At 41.3% G+C, this 25,557-nt stretch overlaps 1 protein-coding gene across 3 annotated transcripts in view; it reads right to left on the reverse strand.

Annotated features, from left to right (window-relative positions):
* Positions 1-12,137: 12,137 nt before the first annotated feature.
* The window catches only part of LOC142852217 (uncharacterized), a 33,424-nt gene continuing 20,004 nt past the window's right edge, over positions 12,138-25,557 (reverse strand). The window contains exons 6-8 of one of the 3 annotated variants that reach the window (XM_075976761.1): positions 24,967-25,182; positions 21,923-24,487; positions 12,138-14,381 (exon numbers count right to left, since the gene is read on the reverse strand). In XM_075976761.1, coding sequence (XP_075832876.1) covers positions 25,106-25,182 — 77 coding nt within the window. In that variant the 3' untranslated portion in view covers positions 12,138-14,381; positions 21,923-24,487; positions 24,967-25,105. Of the gene's footprint in view, positions 14,382-21,922; positions 24,488-24,966; positions 25,183-25,557 lie in introns of those variants that run through there. The other 2 variants (XM_075976762.1, XM_075976763.1) reach the window with 2 other exon arrangements.

The raw sequence follows: 25,557 nt of genomic DNA on the forward strand, positions 1-25,557 counted from the left end.
TAGAGGCAGGGCAAGGAGAACAGGAGAATTCTGGGAAGAGGACACTTCCATAGTCCTGTGCCAGCCACAGAAGAAGCAAGATGTGACTGCCCAGCCAAATAAGGTATTGAGCCATGTGGCTAAGGCAGATGAGAATAATGGGCTAATATAAGTTGTAAGAGTTAATAAGAAGCCTGAGATACTGGGCCAAACAGTTTATAACTAATGTAGACATCTGTGTGGTTTCTTTGGGACTTAACAAATGCGGGAACTGGGCAGGACAGAAAACTCATTCAACAAGATAATGTCAGTTCTCCAGGCTAACAGAATAGTAATTAGAAGTCTTCATGAAAAGGTACAGCCGGACATGCTGTACACAGGCCCCAAAGGCACAAAGATGATGGTTAGCTTAGGAGAAAGAAAAAGCTCACATTGCAATGAGTTTTCTCCATTGTCTTTCTGAATGCTAAAAACCAATCTCTATCTCTGTCTCTCTCTTCTCTCCTGCACACACACCTTTTCATTAAAAAGATAGAACACACACACACACACACACACAGACAGACAGATACACACACACACAGGCCAGCAGAACAGAGCACTTACCTTGCAATCCTAATGACCTGAATTGTATACCAGGAACACAACAAACAGCAAGTGTGTCACATATGTAATCCCAACATCCCTAAATCCAGATTGGAGGCTGAGAGTAGAGCAGCCCTGAAACCTACAAACCAGCCAGACTGGAACACACAGAGCAGCAGAAACAGTGAGAGACCCTATCTCACCCAGTGGAAGTAGAGAGCCACCTCCTGAAGGTTATCCTTTGCTACACACAGACACACACACACAGACACACACACAATGCACACACACAGACACACACACAATGCACACACACACAGACACACACACAGACACACATGCACACACACACAGACACACACAATGCACACACACACAGACACACACAGACACACACACAATGCACACACACAGACACACACAGACACACACACAATGCACACACACAGAGACATACACAATGCACACACACAGACACACACACAGGCACACACACAGACACATGCACACAGACACACATGCACACAGACACACACACAGACACACACAATGCACACACACACAGACACACACACAATGCACACACACAGACACACAATGCACACATACGGACACACAATGCTCACACACAGACATACACACTCTAGCATAGCACAAACAACATAGAAATGCGAACACATAAGCAGACAAACTCCAATAATAATGTGCTGTTTGAGGTTTCTGTCCTGCCCGTTAAGTCCCAAAGAAATCACACAGATATCTTCATTAATCATAAACTGATTGGCCCAATAGCTCAGGCTTCTTACTAACTCTTAAAACTTACATTAGCCCATTATTCTTATCTGTTTTAGCCACATGCTTGGTACCTTTTCCAGTGGTGTAGTCACATCTTGCTTCTTCTGTGTCTGGACAGGACTGCAGAGGGAGCTTCCCTCTTCCAAGAATTCTCCTGTTCTCATTGCCTTGCCTCTACTTCCTTTCTGGTTGTCCCATCTATACTTCTGCCTGGCTACTGGCCAATCAGCATTTATTTAAAATATAACTGACAGAATATAGACAATTGTCCCACACCAATATTTTTAGAATGATATGAAATTATGAATGCTGATAAATAAATGGTGTCTATATATTAATTGGTGCTCCTGTTGTATAATTAACTGTTCAAAATATATCTCCAGGGTCTTTTCACTCATCTTCAGTGTCTCTATTTTCTATGTGTCATGTGTCCTGTAAAACTATATTTGTCCCATGTGTCCCTTTTATTCCCTTTTTATAAGTGGCTTAAGCATACTTAGTAACTGAAGAAATTAGTGAAACATACAGCATGTGAAAATGTGTCTAACCCTCACAAATATCTCTTGCTCTGATGTGTTCAAGTTCATCACTCTCAAGGAAACCATTGAACTGACCATTTTCACATGATGCGCTTGAGCTGTTTGGACACACATGTAGGATGTGCACTTCCTCATCTGTTTCCTTTACAAACAATGCTTCTCAAGTTATTTTGTTTACTATCTCCACGTTACATTGTTTGATGATGTTGGGTAAGCTTTAGAATGTTTGAGTTTTTCACATAAGTAGCACAAAGTCTCCTCAAACCTGGTACAGAAAGGTAAACATAGACTGCTAAGTTAGGAGGCTCCCTGAGGTGTCATGAATGACAACGGCCTAAAGTCATTATTTGTAATTGGAATAAAAGTTGATGAGGCTCCCTTCCTGACAAACAGCATCAAATGCATTTTCAAAGCTGACACTTCCTAAATGTATCTCATTAAATCAGTTGGTGGTCTATGTATCCTATCTAAGCAAACGTTATGGAATTGTTTCAACTCTTTTGGCATAATCCACTATTGAACACCCTTCAGCACATCAAGTGAGGCCTTCCAGATTACTCAGACTGTGATTGGATGATGGTTATATTATTTTCTATTGCTGTAATAAAACACCATGGCCAAGCCAACTTCTAGGAGGGAGGGTTTGTTCAGAGTCAGGCCTATGGTTCCAATGGGATACATACAATTTCATCACCACCATGGTTCAGGCAAGCAGTCATGGTGCTGTAGCCCGAGCTGAGAGCTACATTAAACTTATACAAGAAATTGAGAGCTCACTGGAAATGGCACCAGTCTTCTGAAACATCAAGGCCACACAACTCCTACAACAAAACCACACCTCCTAACCCTCCCCAAGTAGTTCCACTACCTGGAGACCAAGCATTCAAATACATGAGCCCATGAGTCTGCTCTCATTTAACCTGCCACAGAGATGCTGGAACAGGTGATTAGCAAGCATCCATCAGCCACAGAGATGCTGGAACAGACCATTACATCCATCAGCCATGTATAAGAACAGTCACTGCTAGGGAGTAAGAATTTGGAAGGCATCTCCCAGAACCCTTACTTCAGCTCCACAGTTCCCCTCTGCTGTGGGTAGTGGCACAGTTTATTCATGCATTTCAAAAGTCACCCTCACTGTTCTGTTATCCCGGGAACCTAATGGGCAATTGTGAAAGCCATGGGAAAGCATTAGTGGGGTGCAGAAGAGAGAGGTTCTTTTTTTCCCAAAGCCCCTGATTGTCGCATTCAACTAATCTGGCTGGAATGTAAAATCCCGGTCATAAAAACAGGAGAGGACACATTGTATCCTTTTCTTTTTATATCTTCCCATTATAGAGAGGATGACAATGTCAGGTAGCAAAGAGCAGTCGAAAAGAAGGCAAAGGGCTGAGCAGGTCCCCTTTTAAGATTTTCAAACTCAGGGCTTTGACTCAAACAGAAAGGAAGCAGAAGTTACAGGATATCAGTGGTTAGAGTGATAAAATTACCTTGAACGAACAAATATTTGGGGACTATAACTCAAGACCCTCACATTAACAGATAAGTTCTAAAATGAATAAAAATCAGGAAAATTTTTAATGAAAACTAACATCTCAAAACTTTCTTAAAGGCTGAAGAAAAGACGGCAGAATGTTTTCTTCATGTACCTGATAAGCATGGCATTGTTTCCCAGCCTACTGCCTACACTGACTTGACATCATATTCACGTGTGGTGACAGAGGTGACACTCTTCAGGCATCTGAGAAAATTACAATTCACAACACCACTCTGGATCACAGACGTTCTTTAGGTACTTACACTGGGCATGCAAGGGGGAGACCACATGGTGACCCTGAGTCTGCTCCTGGTAACCACAATGGTGATACCATGAACCTTCTGCACAATGCTGACCCTGTTCTTGAAACTTGCTTAGAAGAGAACACAAGTGTGGTAGATTCACTATTGATTATGAATCTGCTCTTGTTTGTGTCCTAGGTGCCACTTTGGATCCTCCTCAGAATGCTAATATAAGTTTTCATGATGCAAATCCAGCTGATTACACCTGCTATACAATGAATACAAGTTTTTTTCCACTTTGGGCAGAAACCATGTCAATGGTACTGCTAACATCTTCAATATGGTTTCTGAAATTCTTGGCATTGGTGATGATATGGGTATTTAATGTAATTTGGCAAGTGCTGTGCAATTAAAAGTACCATGAGCTTAAGAAGGTAAGTTAGACAGTAGCAATGGTTTAAAATAGATGAAGATTTTTGCACTAGAAATCCAATTCTCTTTGGTACTAATAAGTATGTTAAATAAACTTGTGCTGTGTATAGGACTATTTAGGCATTACCTAAAACTAGAAAGAATGCTCATGTTTTCCAATCATATTGAAAATACATCACATAAAAGTAATAAAATCAGTTTAGTCCAATCAAACTGATCAAGTAAAGTTGGTAGGTTCACAGTTGTCTCCTATGCTGGAATGAGGGAATAATTTTCACTCCTAATGTACAACTTATGTTTTCTAAATGGTTAAGCAGAGAAGTGTAACTGTTAAGTATTAATTTCTATTTTCCTGTGTCATTACACTGTGACTTATATGGGTAGCATCATTTTTATACAATCACCCCCAAAGAAGCAATAGCTGAGAATAAAACCAATGTAATAAGAAATAAGATACCACTTCTCAAAGACAAAGATATTCATTGTGACATGACACTACATAAGAGTCTACTGATGATGCCTCTGTTACTGCTCATCCTGACGATGCCCCCAATGATGTCTTGATACTACTGATAATTCTTTCTCTTCTGTTTAGTTGCTGCTGAAGCACCTATGAGGAACTACTCACATGAAGTGACAATATCAGAAATATTTTACAAAATATAGAAATTTTAATGTTAAATATTTCTCTGGAAGTTGACACAGAATACATTGAATTCTTTATGTAAGTTTATAATAGTTTTCACTAAAATGTGTTATGAAAATATTTTAAACTGTTTCTTGGTATTGTACAAACTGATGACATAACCTTTTGGTGACATGTTTAAAGAGTGGCATTAAGGAGAAATAAAAGCACTTCCACTGGGAGTCATTTCCAGGAATGAATTTTCTACATGTTCCCTGTCTTCCCTTCTCAGTCTGTTGCATGAATCTCAATCTGCACCTTTCTGAAGAAATCTGTCTGTCTCTTTTCTTGTCTGAGTCTGTGTCTGTCCCCTATGTCTGTCTGTCTCTACATCTGTCCCTGTGTGTGAATGTTTATATCAGCCCCTTTTTTGTTCTCTCTTTTTGTTGAATTTCACTGTAAGAATCACGTGGTGGAAGGAGTGGAATATTTTATAGAAACCATTCATGGAATCGTATAAGAGATTAAGATAATGACTGCAACTGACCCCAACTCACCCAGAAAACAACAACAACAACAACAACAACAACAACAAAACATTACAAACACCATGTTTGCCCAGTAATGTTTCTGTGTTCAACTGTTTTTGTGGATATTCATTTAAGAGTGTTTTCAACACTTATGTTTGCCATTTTATACCAATGATACACATTTGTTCTGGATCAGGGAGCACAGAAGAGAACATAATTTAAGACTACAGTTAAGTATTAGTTTAGTTTGTAAAAGGTGGCTATGTAGGAAGATCAATCATAGTAGTGGTAATTGTTACATTGTTCTCTTAAAAGTGGGCTAAACAATCAGTTTGAGTACACAGTAAGAGAGCAGCCGTATGTCTTAGTGACATAGAGGTATGTTATGAATTCTGTCTGTGATATACAGCAAAGGTTTCAGTCTCTAGAATCAGAGAGATTTCCGTACATCACCCTGGCCTCAGTCACTGGGCTTTGAACCAGGTTTACAGAACCACCCAAGAGTTTCCTACTGTGTGGTAGACCTAAAATGAAATCACAACATTCATTGTTCCTATAATAGTCAACACACAATCACACAGATGTAACGTGAGTTCCTGCTCATTGGGGTTTCTTCCTACCCGTTACCCCACAGCTGGCAGGTCCCAAAGAATATCACACGGAGAGTCTACATTAGGTTATCAGCTGATTGGCCCATTAGCTCAGGCCTCTTGTTAACTCTTATAGCTTATATTAACTCATTGTTCTTATCTGCGTTAGCCAAATGGCTCAGTATCTTCTTCTATGGTCTGGGCAGAGTCTACAGATGGGTAAAATCATTGCCAACTTTCCTCATCCAGTAGCTTGCATAGAAGCCAGCATGGATACAACTCTCCTGGTATAGAGAGCTTGCCTAAGACAGGGATTAAGGCCTCACGAAGACGGGTAAGAGTTCTAAGACAGGGGCTCTCATGGTTTTAAAATAAAAAGGGGGGAATTGTTGGGTCCCTAGAGGACAAGCCTTCGCACCTCCACTTGATCTGTTTTGCACTCTTGAGGTTGGTTGAAAACAGGAACATAAACAGGAACAATCTGTTGTTTTCAGCAATGTTTCTAAGGATGTTTGCCCCTAAGCCATTGAGTTACAGTGATGAGCTTCCTGCTTTTGCTGGTTTGGCCTCCCCTGCTGAGGGTTATATATACTGTGTGAGAAAGTGGAATAAAGGCTTGTCTGCAGAACCTGAAGTCGTGTTGTGTGTTAATCCCTACATCCCTCGCTCAGAAGAATGACATTGCCGTGCTGGCGCGGCAGATACGGAAATAACAATGTTGTCACCTAATTATCTATTAAGAATAACAGACAAGAAATGCTATTTTTTATTTATAAACTAGGCAGCATGAGCCACATTAGACGAGGTAGGTATAATGTCACACGTGATACTGCACACCTGTAATCTTAGTACCTGGGAGGTGAAGGAAGGAAGGTCAGGAGTTGAGACTGATCCTGAGCTACAGAAAATTCCAGACCTGCCAGTCTCCAAGACCAATGGGAGGAGAAAGAAAAGAAGGAAGAGGAGGAAGGAAAGGAAAAGATGAAAAGAAAAAAAACCAGGGGTCTGATAAAACCACCTCACAATCCACCCTAGGGTATGAAGCAGTGTGTCTCTTCCTGGTTAACCCTGGAGGGAGCAAAGCAATGTAGATGTTTGGAGTTGGGGTTTCCCAGCCTTCAATGACCCCTGAATGTCTCTGTCTTTCAGAAAGACATTATCTACTCAAAACCATCGCCAGAACTCTTTCTCAATGTATTTGTAGTCAGGAAAGTTTGTCAGAAATATGGGCCCATTGCAGTGACTACAATTACTCTCACAAAAATGACAAGATGTGCGCAACATGTCTTGAAAAACCAAAAAAAAAAAAAAAAAAGACAAGAGAAATGTACGCACACATGCACAACACTGTTTTTCTTGATATTAAAGGTCACCCTGTGAAGCTGGTGTTCTGGGTTCTGAGGTCCCTTGAAATATCTTGACAAGAAAGAAAAGAATAAAAACTCCAGTATAGATAATTTGATGACTTGAAGTTTTCTTTTTTTTTTTGTTCTGCTGAGTCCATCATGGAGTGAATTCTCAGTGGTGAGCATTCTGCCCCCATCTACTTTGTGAGGCACCTGCAAGCACCATCACTCATCAAAGGAGATGGACCCTTCTTCTAGTCTCAATGATTTTTAGTTAGTTATATAATTATGTATCTGTCACGAGGCCTCCCTACATCATACAAAGGACTGTGTTGGTCAGAAACAAATGTTTGTTGTCCCTACCAACCATAAACTTTTGTCTCCTAATGGAAACAGTTGTCCTTTTCCATTCCAGGCTACATGGAAAGAGTAAAGCAGATTCCATGACCATGCTAGGAACACAATCAGCTTTTAACTATGCTTTAAATCCACGGCATGATGTGGAGTCATATCATCTTAAATTGGTGTTCCCTCACAGTCTGTCTGGTACTGAAATGTACTTTATAAAACTCAAATAGCAGATAATTTCTCAAATGCTTTGATCTTGATTTATCAAAATAATAAGTCTAGGCCATATATGATGCCAAAGTATTTATATTGCAATATCTGAAGACTGTAAAGATTTTTAACTCTGAGCATTCATGCCCATGGTCAGTGATGAATATTAGTTCTTAGTGCTGACAGAAAACAGGATGAGGGCAAGGGAATCAGCATTAGGAAACTATCTCAAGGGATCTCACCATATATTGCTTACATAAGTAGTTAGAGGCAGTGTAGTAATTCTGTAGAGAAAATTTGCTCATGCAAGTATAGGGATTGGGGAGGTGGAGGGAAGGAAAAATGGACTAAGTGCATGAGTCAGTTTGGTGAGTGATAAATTACAGAAGAATAGGATTTCAACAATTGATTGCTAGTTTGCAGCGATGGGCAATTAACATATGGTCTGTTAGGTACAATTTTGTCCTCAGCTACACCTGTGGTTCCTGTCATAAACTGGGGATCTTCTTTAGAAGAAAAAGATCTACTCCAGAGAAAATTATCTTAGTCTGAGTAACTACACATAAGGGTTCCACAGATCCACTCAAATGTCAGGTAGGTATAAGGTGAAAAATATTTCAAAAAATTAAAAAATATGCAGGTGTCATATCTATACAATGGATCATCATTTTTAAAAATCACTTCTTGCTTCCATTTAATTTTTAGCAGTGATCTGTTCTATAATGGAATTGAATAGTAGAGAGAGTTTCTTTTATTTTGGACAGTGAGTTTCATTTAGACCAGATTGGCTTTAACTTCTGTTTACTATTTTCTTTAATTTGAGACAATGTAGCCCAAGCTGCCCTAAATTATGCTATGTAGATAATGATGACCTTGAACCCTTGATGCCTGTTTCTAACCCCTGAATGATGATATTATGTGTGGATGCACCCAAAACTCTTTTTCCATAGTGCTGGAGACAGACCCAGGGCTTAGTGCATTCCAGCTAAGCACTCTCCTTCTAAACTCCAGCCCAAAAGGATTTGATTCCCTTTCTCTGCACAGGGGATTAGGTTGGGAATCTGACATTAAGGACGCAGTGGGGAACAGTCCATGCAAATTCCTACAGCACAGAGCAACAGTAGGATAACAAAAAGAAGTCCCAGTGAGGCTCTTAAAATCAGAGGTCTCAGCCGAGGGGCTGGGGAGCTAGTGGTGAGTGCTCTTCCCCCAAAGCTTACCCTTTTGTCTGTGAGGTCCTTGGCCCAGCAAGAGGCTCTGCTCCTGTACTGAGGAGATCCATCGAGAGGGTTGAGTGTGTGCCCACCTGCCCAGATGGTCCCGGAACAGAGTACAGGCCCCCTCCAATTTCTTCAACTTTCTGGCCATTCAGCGTGGCTACTGGCTTCCCCGTGGCTACTGGCTTTCTCTATTTACTCCATTCCATCTTGCCATCAAGCACTCCTGTTCATCGGCCAGGTCCTTAGATCCACCACTACAACCTACTCCAGGATGGAGAGGATCTGAGGAAAAACTCCAGTGCTGAGGGAGGGGTCCCTAGAGAGGGCAGACCAAGAAAGACCCCCAAGTACACAGTCAGCCACAGCAAAGATTGGACCAAGACACCAAGACTCTCCTGTCCGCATCTGAAGGAAGAGATGGGCAGGTGCCAATGTAAGAATTCCTCCAACAACCTGAAAAGCAACATGATAACACCAGAATCCAGCAAACACACAACAGGAAGACTTGAATCTTCATAGGCATATTTTGGGGAAGCTTTCTTCTATGATTTTGTTAAATATTTTTTCTGTGCTTTTGAGTTGAACTTCTCCTTCTTCTATACCTATTATTTTTAGGTTTGGCCTTTTCATGGTGTCCCATATTTCCTGAATATTTTGGTCAAAGCACTTGTTAGATTTAATGTTTTCTTTAACTGATGAGTCTATTACCTCTATTGTATCTTCAGTGCTTGAGATTCTCTCTTCCATTTCTTGTATTCTGCTGTTCATGCTTGCGTTTGTGGTTCCTGATTGTTTTCTCATGATTTCTGTTTCTATAATTCCCCCAGTATATGTTTTCTTTATTGCCTCTATTTCCGTTTTCAAGTCCTGAATCATTTCCTTCATAGGTTTGATTTCTCTTTATTGGTTTTCTTTAAGTGATTTGCCAATGTCTTTCAATTTTTTTGTTTCCCTTTTCCTCCATTTCTTTAAGGGAATTTCTCATTTCCTCTTTTAGAGTTTCAAACATTCTCTTGAAGTTATTTTTAGGTCATTTTCTTCTGCTTCATCCATGTTTGGTTGTTCAGGTCTTGCTGTTGTAGGGTCTGTAGGTTTTACTGGTGTTGTGTTGCTCTTTGTGGTGTAGTGTGTGATCTTACCTTTTCTACTCATCTTTTCCTCTAATAGGTGTGGTTGGGGCTGAGATTCTGTTGAATAATCTTTTAGGTGCCAGTGAATCCAAAGCTCAGATGGCTGTTCTTCATGGTACAGTCAGTGCCACAGTTCTAGTTACCCTGTTGGTTACTCCATGTTCCTGGAGATAGCTCAGTGCTCCTGTGCTTTGCTCTGCTTTCTTGCAGTTTGCTGTCTCAGGCCTACTTTGGCCTAGGTGGCCGGATTTGCCTTGTTTCTCTAAATCCTGGTCTGGAATCCCTCCTGCAGAAGTCCCTGGGTTGGAGTTGGACCTGGAAAGGCCTCTGGCTCTGGTTTACTGCCTCGGAGGTCCAGGCTTGGCTGTCCCTGGAATCGCAGAGAACCTGCTTACTCCCTCCGAGGTCCCAGACTCACGCTCTGACCTTCAGAGGTTCCAGGTTCCTCCCTATTCCCTTTGATGTCCCAGACCAATGCCTGAACCCACAGAGGTCCTGGCTCAGGCTTACTCCCTCTGAGGACCCAGACTCATGCCTGGCCCTGCTGAGATCTCTGGTTCCTGCCTATCCGTTCCGAGATCCCAGGTTGACTGACACCCAGATTGGCCGAGGTTCTGGCAGAGGTTCTGGCTCAGACCTAGTTCCTGGGATGTCCTAGACCCATGCCCAGACCCACTGGGGTCCCAGCTTCGGCCTACTCCCTTGAAGGTCCCATATTCACATACAGGCCCTCTGTGGTCTCTGGCTCTGGCTTACTGACTCAGCGGTTACTCCCCTGTACTTGTTCTGGTGGAGATCGCTGACTCTGGATCTGGTTGCTGGCTCAATCCTGATCTGCCAGTGTCCTGGGACTGGGTTGGCTGTTTCTTATTATTTTATCAAATTTATTTTAGCACACAAGATATTCCCTCATTTAGTCATTCTAATAATGGACCTAGGCTCACATATAAGTTTAATTTGTGTATACTCATTTATTGTGTGCCCCCCCTCTGTGTGTGTCTGTGCGCGCGCACGTGTGTGTTAAAGTGTACATATAATAGCCCACAAATGGAGATCAGATGGAGACTCACAAGAGTGGATTCTCTGCTTTTACTTAGGTCTGTGGAGATCAAAGTCATGGCATCAAGTTTAACAGTAGCAATAGACATGAGTGAGGGAATGGGGTGGGAACTGGGAAAAGAAAAAGTGTGGGGCTAGATCCTGGCCTGAGGGAAGGTGTCTGATTGCAGGGGCTTTTGAAGCTGTGCCTGGGTAAGACTGGAGGGGCAGGCTGGACCTGAGTGATGCTCTGTGCCTGGAAGCTGGCCAGCAGTGGGGCTCAAAGCTAAGGCATGACTCAATTCAGCATCACATGATGAAATGTTTTTCCATCAGCCTCCTTACCCAACCCTAGCTCAGGTCCCTGGCCTCTTCTTACCATGTTGGGAAACCACAGACTGCCCAATTTCACAAAACTTGGGCAAAGCTGTCAGTGTAAGTCAGTGTAAAGAGGAAAAGCATGCAAAAGAAATGTAAAATGTACTGACTAGTATTAAGTTTTCTCTTGCATATTTACAATTGTTTATTGATAATATCATAATACATTTTTTATCTTTTGTTAGTATTTTACTTTTTATTTCCAATAGATAACCTCTGTACAAAATATCCTCTTTGGTTAATCATGTGATTCATTGGTAAATATCAGGTATGCTGCGAAAGCCTCATTATATTACTCAAACACATGTGTCGCCTGGCTTTTCTTCAGTCTGTGTAATCAACACTTGATGCTCAAGGGCAATATGTGCCCACTGTCTTTAATTGATGTGGGAGGGTCTACTTTTTGTGTTGATTTCATTGGTTAATAAAGAAACTGCCTTGGTCCATTTGATAGGCCAGCCCTTAGGTGGGTGGAGTAGACAGAACAGAATGCTGGGAAGAAGGGAAGTGAGCCAGATGCCATGCCTCTCCTCTCGAGGTCAGATGCAATGGAGCTACCCACCAGGTCAGACATGCTGAATCTTTCCCGGTAAGCCACCACCTCACGGTGCAACACAGATTATTAGAAATGGGTTAAGCAAGATGTGAGAGTTAGCCAAGAAGAGGCTAGATATAATGGGCCAGGCAGTGTTTAAAAGAATACAATTTGTGTGTTGTTATTTCTGGGCATAAGCTAGCCAGGCGGCTCCTACTACACTTAATTTCCAAATATGTTTGGGAAATGTTGAACACAGAAGTGCTAAGCAAGTTTCTTCACTACAGGTCGTTCTCAGAGTTTTTACTATGCTACTGTTCACTGTGAGTGTGCAACGAGGGGATACAGTAAATAGTTGATCAAATATAATCACCAGCTGGGGTGTATTGTAATGCTAGTGTGTGCAAAGATCTGGGCTCAATCTTGGGCACTAAAAAAGAAAGACATCGATTGTCCAAGGAAACACTTTTGCTTTATCATGAGGGTCTCTTTCTCCTAGAGATACTCATTTTGCTCAAGGTCCATGATGGCTACAAATATGCAGTGAATGAGAAGCATCTTCATTTAGCTAATGAACACAAGAAGTACATATATACAATACAGGGCATAGACGATATCACATGGGAGAGGAACAAACCGTGCAACGCTTGGCTGACATCTCATGAGCTCATTCATACTCACATGCAAGTGCCCATTCTTGGATTATCACTGTACTAAGATCAAGGGCCTAGACCTGGATTTGCATACATGCAGGTCTAGCAGAATTGGGGTATTTGGTGGTTATGTCTCCACATTCCCATTCTTGTTCTCAATTTGATATATTGGCGGGTTTGAATGTTTTCATACTTTTCTTGGTCCAGTAAGACTCTTAGTGACCAAAGAACATTATCAAACACTCCCTTTATACATCTATACATCATAAAATCATGACATACTAGTTATAAACATTACTATTAATGGGGGAAAATGGATGTAAAGAGCAGTCTTGGTCCAAGAACTTTGGAAGTTGAGGTAAATTCAATGAGACTTTCCTCCCTAGAGTAATCCGTGGCACAGCTTTCATCATCCCGAGTAGCTCTTCCTGCTTATGAGAGGACCTCAAGACCCCCAGGGATGGAGGCTTGGTTTAATGCTATGCGCTTTTTCCTGGAATCTTGATTGTTTGCAGACACTGTGGGAGGTAACTCTGAAGCTGGGCATAGCTGTGCACCGTGTCTTCCTAGAACTTGGGAGGCTACAGCAGGAGGAACAGGAGCTCAAGGCCTTTTAAACAGTCCAAGGCCAGTTTAGGCTGCATGAGACCCTCAGTCCAAAGTAAGTGCTTACCCACTGTGAAGCCACCTCATTCCCGCAAACAAGTGTCCCTGTTGTGTATGATCAGGGTTTGCCTCCCAGTTTCCCCATTCTCACCTATCCTGGTTTAGGAAAGTTATCCCCTGTTGTGTTAGGAGCAGTGGGCTGCTTCCCGCCACCTGGCTAGCTTTACCCCGAAAATAATTACACAGAAACTGTATTCTTTTAAACACTGCCTGGCCCATTAGTTCCAGCCTCTTATTGGCTAGCTCTTACATATTAATCTAACCCATTTCTAATAATATGTGTAGCCCACGAGGTGGCTTACCAGGGAAGATTTAACCTGCATCTGTCTGGAGTGGGAGAATCATGGCGACTCCTTGACTCAGCTTCTTTCTTTCTCCCAGCATTCTGTTCTCTTTACTCCGCCTACCTAATTTTATGTCCTATTAAAGGGCCAAGGCAGTCTCTTTATTTAACTAATGAAATTAACACAAGCTAGAAGACTCTCCCCCATCAATTCCCTACTCTGCTCTGACATTTGAACTGGACAACCCCAGCCTGGGTGTAGGTTTCTTTCTGTGTTTGAGACAAGGGCTGGCTATATTGCCCAGGATGCCTCAAATTATCCTCTAAACATAATCTTCATCATCACATTCTTCTTGTCCTTGAAGGTACCAGGCAGGCACATGGTCCACAAATACACACAAAAAACTCATAGACATAAAAAGCAAAAAAATTAAATTAAAAAAGAAATTGAAGGACAAATGAATAAAGCTTGTAGAGTCAGGCATGGTGGCCACACCTTTATTCCCAGCACTGGGGATGCCAAAGCAGACTGATGTCTGTGAGTGTGAGGCCAGTCTGGTCCACATAGTGAATTACAGGAGCTATGGTGAAAGACCGTATGTCAAACGAAACAAGACAAATAAACGATTTAAAAGAACAAACATGTACCTTTATTTTTTTTATGAGCTGTAGTTTCCAGGAAGGCTGAGGAGATGGTTAGAGCAACATCTCTGTGTCCTCCTGTGAAGGCGTAAGTCACAAACAATGCCAATTTGGGATTATGATTAATAGGGTGATATTTATTTAAAGGGGAAAAAACTTACAGATCACTTTCAGCCCTCTGCGTAACCAGGAAGGAAGTCAAGTCACCGGCGGAGCAGGAAGTGAAGAGAGAGAGGAGAGGGAAGTGGCTGCTTTTTTAAAGGGAGAGAGACCACGCCCCAAGGGGCTGGTATCTCAGCGACGATAGGCTGGAGGAGTGGGAGGACCTCCCGCAACACCTCCCCCTTCTGTTTAAATAAGAGAGTTCTAAACCTACTATGAAATTATATACAATAAGTACAAATATGCTATTCTAACTAGCTTAGGTCTTGTATAATAAATAACTTGGCCAAGTCATGAGAGAAAAGTAACTACATCTATATAGTCTTCAACCCCATCGAAGATCTGAGAAGGGAAATAATGTTACCTGGTTAATTAGGAAGTTCAGTAAAACAACTTCCAAAACATGCAACAAATCACAGAGACAACTAGCTACCTAGGCAATCACCCAAAGTCACATTAGCAGCGTTGAAGCAACCAACTTTGGCTAAGGCCTAACATAACTGACACACCATTTTCAAAGGCAAGCAACTTTTCAAAACTATCTTACCCTGTCTTGGCAGGATAAGACAGCCCTGTTTTATCCATTGATGCACGCTCTGTATCTTTGTCAGTGGTTGAGGTATGGGCATTTCTTTGCCCCAAGGCCAGTTCTGCCAAAAGGAAAGGCTCCAGGTGGAGTGTCTTTGGTGCTCAACATTCTCTCGGGAATAGAGTGGTGTTGCCAGGAGCAATTGTGTCTCACTACCACAAAACTCTGAGTTAGATTAAAGGCCATTTTCTACAGCTCTTTGAAGAAGTTGAAGACTAACTATCTATACTGAGTATAATCTCTATATATCTAAAGAACCTGATTAGTCTAATTATAAATGACAAACTTAGATGACTATTAGTCTATATAATTCTCAATATCTATCTAACTTAAAGATTAAGACAATAAACAACTGTGAAACAAATGAGGACAATGACCTCCAAATATAAACAATGTACAAATATACATTGCAGTAGGTAAATATATATCAATACACAAACATTATATAAGTATCTTAATCAGAGGTAGAAATGTACACAGCAATATGGTAAATATATACAATACAATATATGTCAATACATAAAAATGTTTTAAACAGAGGTAGAAACATGAATGCATACAATAGTCAATACAATTTAACTTTGTATCAATATACAAGAATCTATATCAATATATTTGTCTAACAACAGTAACTCACAATTACAAATCTATTATCCCATCATCCCTCTTTTTTTTTTTTTTTTTTTTTTCAAAATGATCCCTGAGCTTATAAAATTCCTCCCCCAACCCTCAATCGTATACTAATTATAATCAACCCCTAAATGATGTCCCTAAACCCAAGGGCAAACTTTACTGGGAGAGGGGACGTCGTCCTCTAGAATTACTTCCAGCTGTCATGGGGGCGACGTTCTTTCTGGGGGATCCTGTGAAAGTAAAATGATGGTTAAATTTCAAGATCAATGTCTTTTAAAATTGCCAATAGTCTCTGAGTATTTTGTGCAGGTCTGGCCAAAATGTTGTATAAGATGTGCACCATTTCAGCTAACCAAGTTGGAACTGTCTTGTGCAGCTGGTATCCAAAGCAGGTCTTGTTGTAGCGCTATCAGTATCATGACGTCATATCAACCAGGTGGAGTTGTTGTTATGGGGCCCCATCTTCTTCCTGGAAACTTCAAATGTCACTTCAGGAAAAACTCATTGTTCATTATGAAAAACTTAAGCATTAATCATATAGACATATATATATATATATATATATTCAATGAAAGACATGATAGATATATTCAATGAAAAGTATGATAGATATGAAGAAAAGCAAAGATGTTTTCTAAACTCATATTTCTTTCTGTCCCACATCATGGCTCTTGACATGAGACAGAAACTCCAGAAACTCTGGGTTTTTCTCTTACTAACAGGCTTGGAATTGGAGAGGGACTGAGCCAGAGTCCAACTTCAAAACCAGCTTTATAAATTTAGAAATATGGTTTAATATTACTTACACAACCCATTCAGTTTTCTTGATATTTCCTATCGGGCAGGTACTTTTCCATCTGTCAGTATCCAAACATCCAGGGTCCCTTGAATTTTTCAAAGATGAGTGTTTTCCTGTGGAGATAAGAACAGAACCCTGCCCCCATTCTATATGTTTTTCTTACCATCTGTATGAATATCATATTGTAGATAAGTTGTCATTTCTCCTTTCCAAGAGGTTTTTCCTCTTCAAATCGAAACTTTATTAATTTTGATGGTATCCACAATTTTTCTTCTCCTGTGGAAACAAGAGCAAAACCCCTTCCCCAACGTAGCACATCTCCTGGCTTCCATTGAGAGGTCAGCACATCTTTGAAATAAATCGGTTGATTTAGTTCAGCAGACTTTTCCATTATCCAATGTCTCTCTGCTGCTGTCGTTCCTTTCTCATTAGCGTTAAGAAAATTCAAGGTTAATAAAGCATTATGTAATCTATTTCTGGGGGTATTTTCGGTCCCTTTCTGTTTGTTCAGCATATCCTTTATAGTACGATTTGATCTTTCTATAACTGCCTGACCTGTAGGATTATTTGGTATACCTGTAATATGTTTTATATTATAATAATCAAAAAAGCGTTTCATTTTCTTAGATACATATGCTGGACCATTATCTGTCTTTATTTGCGCAGGTATACCCATGATGGCCATAACTTCCAATAAATGTGTGATTACTGAATCAGCCTTTTCTGAGCTCAGGGCAGTAGCCCATTGAAAACCTGAATACGTGTCTATGGTGTGGTGTACATATTTTAATTTACCAAATTCTATAAAGTGGAACACATCCATCTGCCAGATTTCATTTCTCTTAGTGCCCTTTGGGTTACTCCCTGCAGGCAACGGTGTTTGATTATAGAAAGAACAAGTAGGACATCTCTTTATAATGTCCTTAGCTTGTTGCCAAGTAATGGAAAATTCTTTCTTTAGGCCTTTACTATTGACATGATGCTTCTTATGAAATTCTGAGGCCTGCAACACACTTCCAATCAATAATTGATCAATCTCAGCGTTGCCTTGGGCTAGAGGACCAGGCAGACCTGTATGGGACCGGATGTGTGTTATGTACATCGGACAAAGCCTGTTCCTGATTATGTCTTGTACCTGGATAAACAATGAAGTCAACTCTGTGTCATCTGGTATAAATTCAGCGGTTTCAATATGCAAGATAACTCTTTCTGCATATTGTGAATCTGTAACTATATTAAGAGGTTCTTTAAAATCCCTTAGCACCATAAGAATGGCATATAATTCTGCCTTCTGGACAGAATTATAAGGGCTTTGTTCCACCTTACTCAATTCATCTGACTTGTAACCTGCTTTCCCTGATTTATTTGCATCAGTATAGAACGTACGGGCTCCAGTTATTGGAGCATCACGTACAATTCTAGGAAGAATCCAAGAAGTTCTTTTTATGAGGTTAAGTCTACCACTTTTGGGATAGTTGCTATTAATTTCTCCCAAAAAATTAGCACAAGCTCTTTGCCACGGTTCATTGTCTTCCCATAACTTTTTTATTTCTTCAGTAGTAAAAGGCACTATAATTTCTGCTGGGTCTATACCTGCTAGTTGACGAAGTCTCAGCTTACCTTTTATAATTAATTCAGAGACTTTTTCCACATAAGTTTTTAATTTTTTACTTGGTTTATTAGGTATAAATATCCACTCTAAAATAATATCTTCCCTCTGCATTAGAATCCCTGTAGGAGAAATTCTGGAAGGCAATATGACTAGGATGCAGCTAAGATTTGGGTTCACCCTATCCACATGTGCCTCCTGTAATTTTTCCTCAATCATTGTCAGTTCCTTTTCTGCTTCAGCTGTCAGTTCTCTTGGACTATTCAAATCTTTATCACCATCTAAGGTTTTGTTTAAATGAACTATTAGATCAGGTGTTATCCCAACAGCTGGTCGTAGACTGGAAATGTCTCCTAACAATCTTTGGAAGTCATTAAGAGTCTTTAACCGGTCTCTCCTAATTTGTGCCTTTTGCGTTTTAATTTTCTCTAACCCTATTCTGTAACCTAGGTAATTAATAGAATTTCCTCTTTGAATCTTTTCAGGGGCAATTTGTAATCCCCACCTAGGCAAGACTTTCTTTACTTCTTCAAACATCCTTTCTAAAGTATCTTTATTTGGATCAGATAACAAGATATCATCCATGTAATGATAAATAATGGACTTGGGGAATTGTTTACGAATTATTTCCAATGGCTTACTTACAAAATATTGGCACAGTGTAGGACTATTGAGCATACCCTGTGGGAGGACAGTCCATTGATATCTCCTATTGGGCTGAGAATTATTATAAGTAGGCACTGTGAAGGCAAATTTTTCTCTATCCTTTTCTTGTAACGGTATAGTGAAAAAACAATCTTTCAAATCAATAACTATAAGAGGCCATCCTTTTGGTAACAGAGAAGGCAAAGGAATTCCAGATTGTAGTGAGCCCATAGGTTGAATTACTTTGTTGATAGCTCTTAGATCTGTCACCATTCTCCATTTACCAGATTTCTTTTTTACAACAAACACAGGAGAATTCCAAGGGCTGGTTGATTCTTCAATGTGGTGAGCATCTAGTTGCTCCTGCACCAGCTGTTCCAATGCCTGTAGTTTATCTTCAGCTAGAGGCCACTGTTTGATCCATATTGGCTTCTCAGTTAGCCATTTTAAAGGTAGGGCTGTTGGTACCTCTAAAGGTTTGGTATTTGCTGTATGTTCTTGTACAGCCTGAATGGCTAGTGACCTTTTTCCATAATACCTCATCATATACTTCCCAGAATTATGAGTTCCTGGAACTACAGGAATGTTAATCTGGGTATTCCATTGCTGTAGCAGGTCACGGCCCCATAAATTTATGGCAATATTGGCTATATATGGCCTTAGTCTTCCTATTTGCCCTTCGGGCCCTATGCATTCAACCCATCTTGTGCTTTGTTTTACACGAGATAGGGTTCCAATTCCCAGGAACTGAACATCTACCTCTTGAAGAGGCCAATTCGGATGCCAAGATTCTGGGGTAATGATACTTACATCCGCACCTGTGTCTAATAAGCCTTCAATAAAAGTGCCATTTATACAGACTCTTAGCTTTGGTCTTTGATCATTAATAGAAGTCTGCCAAAATATACGTTTACTCTGTCCAACTGGGTTTTTTGACTCATCCTCCACATGGATTTCATCATTTAGACCAGTATTACTTTTTACAGCAGAAATTGGAGCTTTTAATTTTCTTGGTGAGGCACGTTCTCCACTGTGACTGGGAATGACTGGGCCACTGTTGGCTTGGGTGCCTGCGAGAGGCCCCTCAAGGAGTTTCCCGACGGTATCGGGTTGCCTTGTTTGTTTGTTGTTGACCTGCATTCATTGGACCAATGTCGGCCTTTACCGCATCTCCTACATATACCTGAAGGCCTAGGTCTCCTATCTTTGTCATTCCCAGAGGAGATAATATTCCTAGAAATTCTGTGCCTGCAATCCCTTTTCAGATGTCCTAATTTACCACAATTAAAACACCTGGCAGTTTGATGTCTCCTCATTGCTGTGGAAATCGCTTCTCCTACCCAAGATTCATCGTTATAGCTAAACGTCTCAACATTCATCGTATGCTGAATCCATTCATCCATAGGTGCTGATCTAGACTTTAAAGGCCCAATTATCTTTTTGCATTCTATGTTTGCATTCTCAAAAGCTAGAGATTCAAGAAGTATTCGTCTAGCTTCTGGGTCTGTTACCCCTATGTCCAGAGCCTTAATTAATCTTTGCAAAAAGTCAATAAAGGGTTCTCTCTGTCCCTGCCTAATTCTGGTATATGATTCAACCCTTTTTGCTGGATCTTGTATCCTATTCCAAGCATTTAAAGCTGCTTGGTGACATAGACACAGTACTTCATCATCATAAAGAGCTTGGACCTGTGGATCAGCATATTCTCCTGCACCAAGAATTTGATCTTGGGAAACCTCAATACCTTTTGCTCTTCCTTGCTGTTCCATATGTTTGGATTCTTCTCTAAAATAAATTCCAAACATCAAGGAAGGTCCATTATCTAAAACTGCAGACACTAACTGATGGAAATCATGGGGGGTAGCTCTAGCATTAGAAGCCCAAGTCCTTATCATTTCCTTTACGTATGCAGAGTGCAAGCCAAAATTAACAATAGCTTGCTTAATTTCTTTTAGATCATTCATTGCTATTGGCGTCCATCTAGCTTCTCTGACTCCCTTTGAGCCTTTAGAAGTTGACGCTTTGTCAGAATTAAGTATAGGGTATGCTGCTAAAACCTTTGGTAAGCCAGTTCTAATAGCTGGTGTTGGCATTGTATCCTGTCCTTGTGCCTTATTACTCTGTTCACCAGCTCCAATCATTTCTTCAATCATTTCAAGTCTTCTTATTATTGTCTTTATTATTGTCTCTTTTGAATCCTGAATCTCCTGACCTGCATGAGTTTCTAGTAAAGATTGTATGGTTCTTAGGAGTGCCATGATCTTCCTAAATGATAGAATATTCAAAAGAATACTGAAACCTAGTAACCAGTAAATTAAGTTATCCCCATAGTCATATAAACCTTGCATGATATAACCCATTGTATTGGTAACCAGAACAGTAAAATTCGCGTTGGAAACGGGAACTGCCATATTACCTATTATCCAGCAGGTGGCGCTGTTGCCAAGTCTCGACGAAAACACGGTCCTGTTTCAGAGTCCGCCTAGTATTTGTTAAAAACTGGAAAATGTAAGTTGCTCAACAAAGTAAATGTAATTAAATCAATTCCAGAGATGGAACCAGAAACCTAGAATCCAGGGGTAGAGAAGAGCAATCTGGAAGCTACTTATGCCTCCACGTGACAGAGTCACCCTGAGGGGTTGCAGCTTTCAGCAACCGCGTGCTCTGGTTCGCGCCACTTAAGAGCTGTGCTTGCAAGGGAGATTTGAAAACGACTCAGAAAAGAGCAAACCAGGCGGGCAGAGACTACGCGGGCCTGTGGAGTTTAAATCCACAGGCAGCAGCTGAGGAAGCAAGGGCTCCCGCCAAGCCGAACAAGCGCCCGCCAAGCCGAACTTGCAGCCGCCAAGCCGAACTTCCGGCCGCCAAGCCGAACTCGCGGCTGCGAGCCGGGAGAGGTTCTAAAACCAAACGTTGGGCGCCAAATGAAGGCGTAAGTCACAAACAATGCCAATTTGGGATTATGATTAATAGGGTGATATTTATTTAAAGGGGAAAAAACTTACAGATCACTTTCAGCCCTCTGCGTAACCAGGAAGGAAGTCAAGTCACCGGCGGAGCAGGAAGTGAAGAGAGAGAGGAGAGGGAAGTGGCTGCTTTTTTAAAGGGAGAGAGACCACGCCCCAAGGGGCTGGTATCTCAGCGACGATAGGCTGGAGGAGTGGGAGGACCTCCCGCAACACTCCTGCTTCAGCCTCTGAAATGCTGACTAGAGGTATGCCTCCAACCCCACCCATGCTATGGGTGTATAGCCAAGGGGATCAGATCCAGGACCTCTGGCGTGCTAGGTCAGTCTCTGTGAAATGCACAAATCCCTCAGCTCTATCATAGCTCAAATTCTTTAATATACTCGATGACATCAAATACGATGCTTTGTGAGGAAGTTATTTTGACGCATGGGCATTGCTCGTGACATACCCAAGCTCCAGAATTTTAACTAATTTGGACATAATTTGAATTTAAGTTTTGACATAGTAGCCTCCCATAAATGGGTTATATTATCCTTATTGATTTAGATCTGATTTTTATACACAAATTCTTAATAATTTTAAAATAGAAAATTCATGGTAAAGCAAATAGCAAAATAGTAAGTGTAATAGTTTAAGAGTTTGAATTTCTTGGTTAAAGGAATGAAACTAAAACATGGGAACTTTTAAAAAATTCAACAAGAAAGTATAAACAAAATTATAAAGCATGCTAGGGTCCCACTCCTGGATGCCAGAGCAAAGGGCAGGCCATATGTGCATATGGTAAGCAATGGTAAAAGCATTTCAGGAGAAAGTACAAAAACGAGATTTCTATGACCTGTCAGAATATAGAGACAAATACTGTTACTTCTGTTACAGGAGCATTGCCCAGGAAGCAATGGGAAGGTGTTTATGTTTGCAGACAGGCTCCTCAGCAAATCTAGGGGATCCCATTCAATGTCTTGTCCTTGTGGTTTTTTTCACCTTACTATCTGGCCATTGCGAATGGCTACTGCCCTATTGGCACAAGGAGACACCACAGGGCGGATAGCTCCTTCAGAAGGAAATGAGACAATGAGTGGAGCCCTGCCTTCCTCCTTTGGCTCCCTTGATCAGTCTTCTGACTCTGTTGATCATTCAAAAGGTAAAAAGTTCTCTGCTAACCATCCATTCCTCTGCATCCCTACAGTTGGTGTTTCTGCACTAACCCTAGGACTCAGTTAGCTCAAAAGCAAGAGGATCTTGAGCCATACCTATCTGTGGCACTTTGAAATACCGGTACATTTCTAACCCTTTAGACTCAGAGTTGGTGGTAATTTTTCTAAGAGGGGAATGTGGGCAGAATAGAAGCCTATTGTGTCTTAGGTCCTTAGTGATTTTAAACAAGCCATCTCCACTTACAGAGCTACAGCTTCATGTATGATGGGATTGTTAAGAGGGATAGCTGAAATGCAGCAACTGATCCCCCATGACTGGGGCTAGTTGGCCAGAACTTGTTTAAACCTGCTGAATTCCTTCATTTCAGGATTTGGTGATATGAAAAGGTGGGTTTTCAATCTGATCTCAGATATTATAGAAATGTTGGCCTTTGACAACGTTAGCAGAGAATGTCAACAGACCCTGCCCACAGTTCAAACAGCTAAAGGCATTTGAGAAGATTATGCGGGAGCTCCTTCAGGCAATAGCCATTGAGATACCGGCCCACTCATAGGAGCCTGCAGCAGCATTGAGTCTACAAGCCTGCTGGCTCTGATATAGGACAGCCTTCATGTTCTTGGGCCTCCTTGCCTTATGCCTGTTGTCTGCCTTGGATTCTGCCTTACCAAGCATGAACATTCTTGCTTTTGTTTATACCTTTTAATTGTAAAGATACAGATGTCATCACTTTCTGGGTTCTTAGATGTTTCTTTTAAATGCCCTTTGGGCACAGATAATATTTAAAAAGTATACAGGCACATGCTGTCTCAGTTCTCTGAAAGGCTGACTCTCAGATGGGATTGGACCAACTACTTCAGAGCCAAGCACGCTTGTCTCAGGTTTCTTTCCAAGCTCCATGACTCAGGCTGTCCCTCTGACTCAGTGACAGGAACAGATGGAGAGATAGATAGATAGATAGATAGAGAGGTGAGCATAAAAAGAACTAATGAGAAGAGTTAATACTTTAAAACATGGCTACTGTGTTAGGAGAAAATGAAGGAACTTTAAACAAAACATGAGCTGCTACTAATTATTTACTGGTAAAACATGGTGCTGACTATTTAATAAACTAATTTGGAATGAGTATATGTTATATACTGTGGTAGTTGGAATGTAATTTGTTCCCATAAGCTCAGAGGGAGAGGCATTATCAGGAGGTGTGTCATTGTTGGAGTAGGTGTGGCTTTGTTGGAGGACGTGCATCACAGTGTGGTAGGTTTTGAGGTCTCATATGTGCTCAAGCCTCATCCAGTGCTTCAGTTCACTTCCTCTTCCCTGCCAATCAAGATGCAGGATTCTCAACTACAGCACCATGCCTACTTGCTCGCCATCATGTCCCACCATGGAGATAATGGACTAAACCTTTGAAACTGTAAGCCACCCCATCAAATGTCTTCCTCTGGTCATGGTGTCTCTTCACAGCAAGAGAAACCCTAAGACATATACTGACATCTCTCTAGCAATGATGTGATCAGTAGGGTGTTGACACCTTCTCCAGACTGTGGGCAGATTCTGATGCAGTTCAGGTTCAGGTTCAGGTTCAGGTTCAGCGGGTTCATCTTCACACGCTGTTTTTGATTTTTCCTGGGAAGACACAAAACAAACATCCATTCACCCTAGGCAGTGCACTAACAACAGACCAAAGTCCAGCTTGATGAATAAATGAGGGTAACTTACAGAAGCCTGAGCAACGAGTGACTTACATAAGCATGGGCAACTCAAAGGCAGATGTGCCCCTGGCAAGACCGTACCAGCATAGGGGATAACTCACAAAAGCTACAGCCCCAGATTTTTCTGAGTAACCCGCAACCAGCTTATCAGATCAGTTTCCTCCAGACAGCTCAACTGCTCAACCTCCTAGCCTTAGTGTTTGATACTGCCTATAACACCTTGGGAGAATTGGACCTGGTGAATCTAATAAGTTTCAGGGACTTCTTGACAATTGTGAGTTTATTTCCTGAGTACTAAGGAGCCTCCCTCCAGGATGGAAATGTTTCAATTTAGAGGATATTGATAAAAAAAAAAAAAAACAAAAAAACCTCCAACCTTCCTACAGCTCTTACATTCTTTCAAGCCACCTCTTCCAGAACATTCCCTGAGGCTTAGATGGATGACATAGATGTTTGATTATTTTCCTCCATCTGAGATTGAGCATTGGATCAGAATGTCACAATAGTCACTTAGTCTCAGGAGTTCAGGTGGTTATGAGGCTTTGTGGTACACCACTGTAAAGAGGAAGTTTCCTCCCATGGCGGATTGGAGTTGACAGAAGCAGTGACCTATGGGCAAAGCACAAATATGCAGGAGACAGTTTGATAAGGTCACACCCACTCAACAAAACAATAGCAGTCGTTTGCCCACAGAGACCTGTGACTCCTTACCCATGGGCTTTACCCCCGGCTTACAGTAGCGGACAAGAGTTCCTGCCTGCGGGGTAGCCCTAAAATCCAATCAGAAAGCTGTCACGCCACCTGGGCACTAGCAGGCACCTTGCCTAGCACACAGCCACGCAGCCAGCATGGAGCCTGCGGGCACTACCCAGTTCCATCACACTTTTATTTTCCTGAGTTCTGCAACCAAAGCGTGTGTCATCTTCAGCAACTGGGTTTCACCACATAGTTCTGGTGTACATGTCATAGCAGTGACAGTAGCCC

This window comes from Microtus pennsylvanicus, chromosome 6 (genome assembly GCF_037038515.1).
Source record: "Microtus pennsylvanicus isolate mMicPen1 chromosome 6, mMicPen1.hap1, whole genome shotgun sequence".
Lineage (NCBI taxonomy): Eukaryota > Metazoa > Chordata > Mammalia > Rodentia > Cricetidae > Microtus > Microtus pennsylvanicus.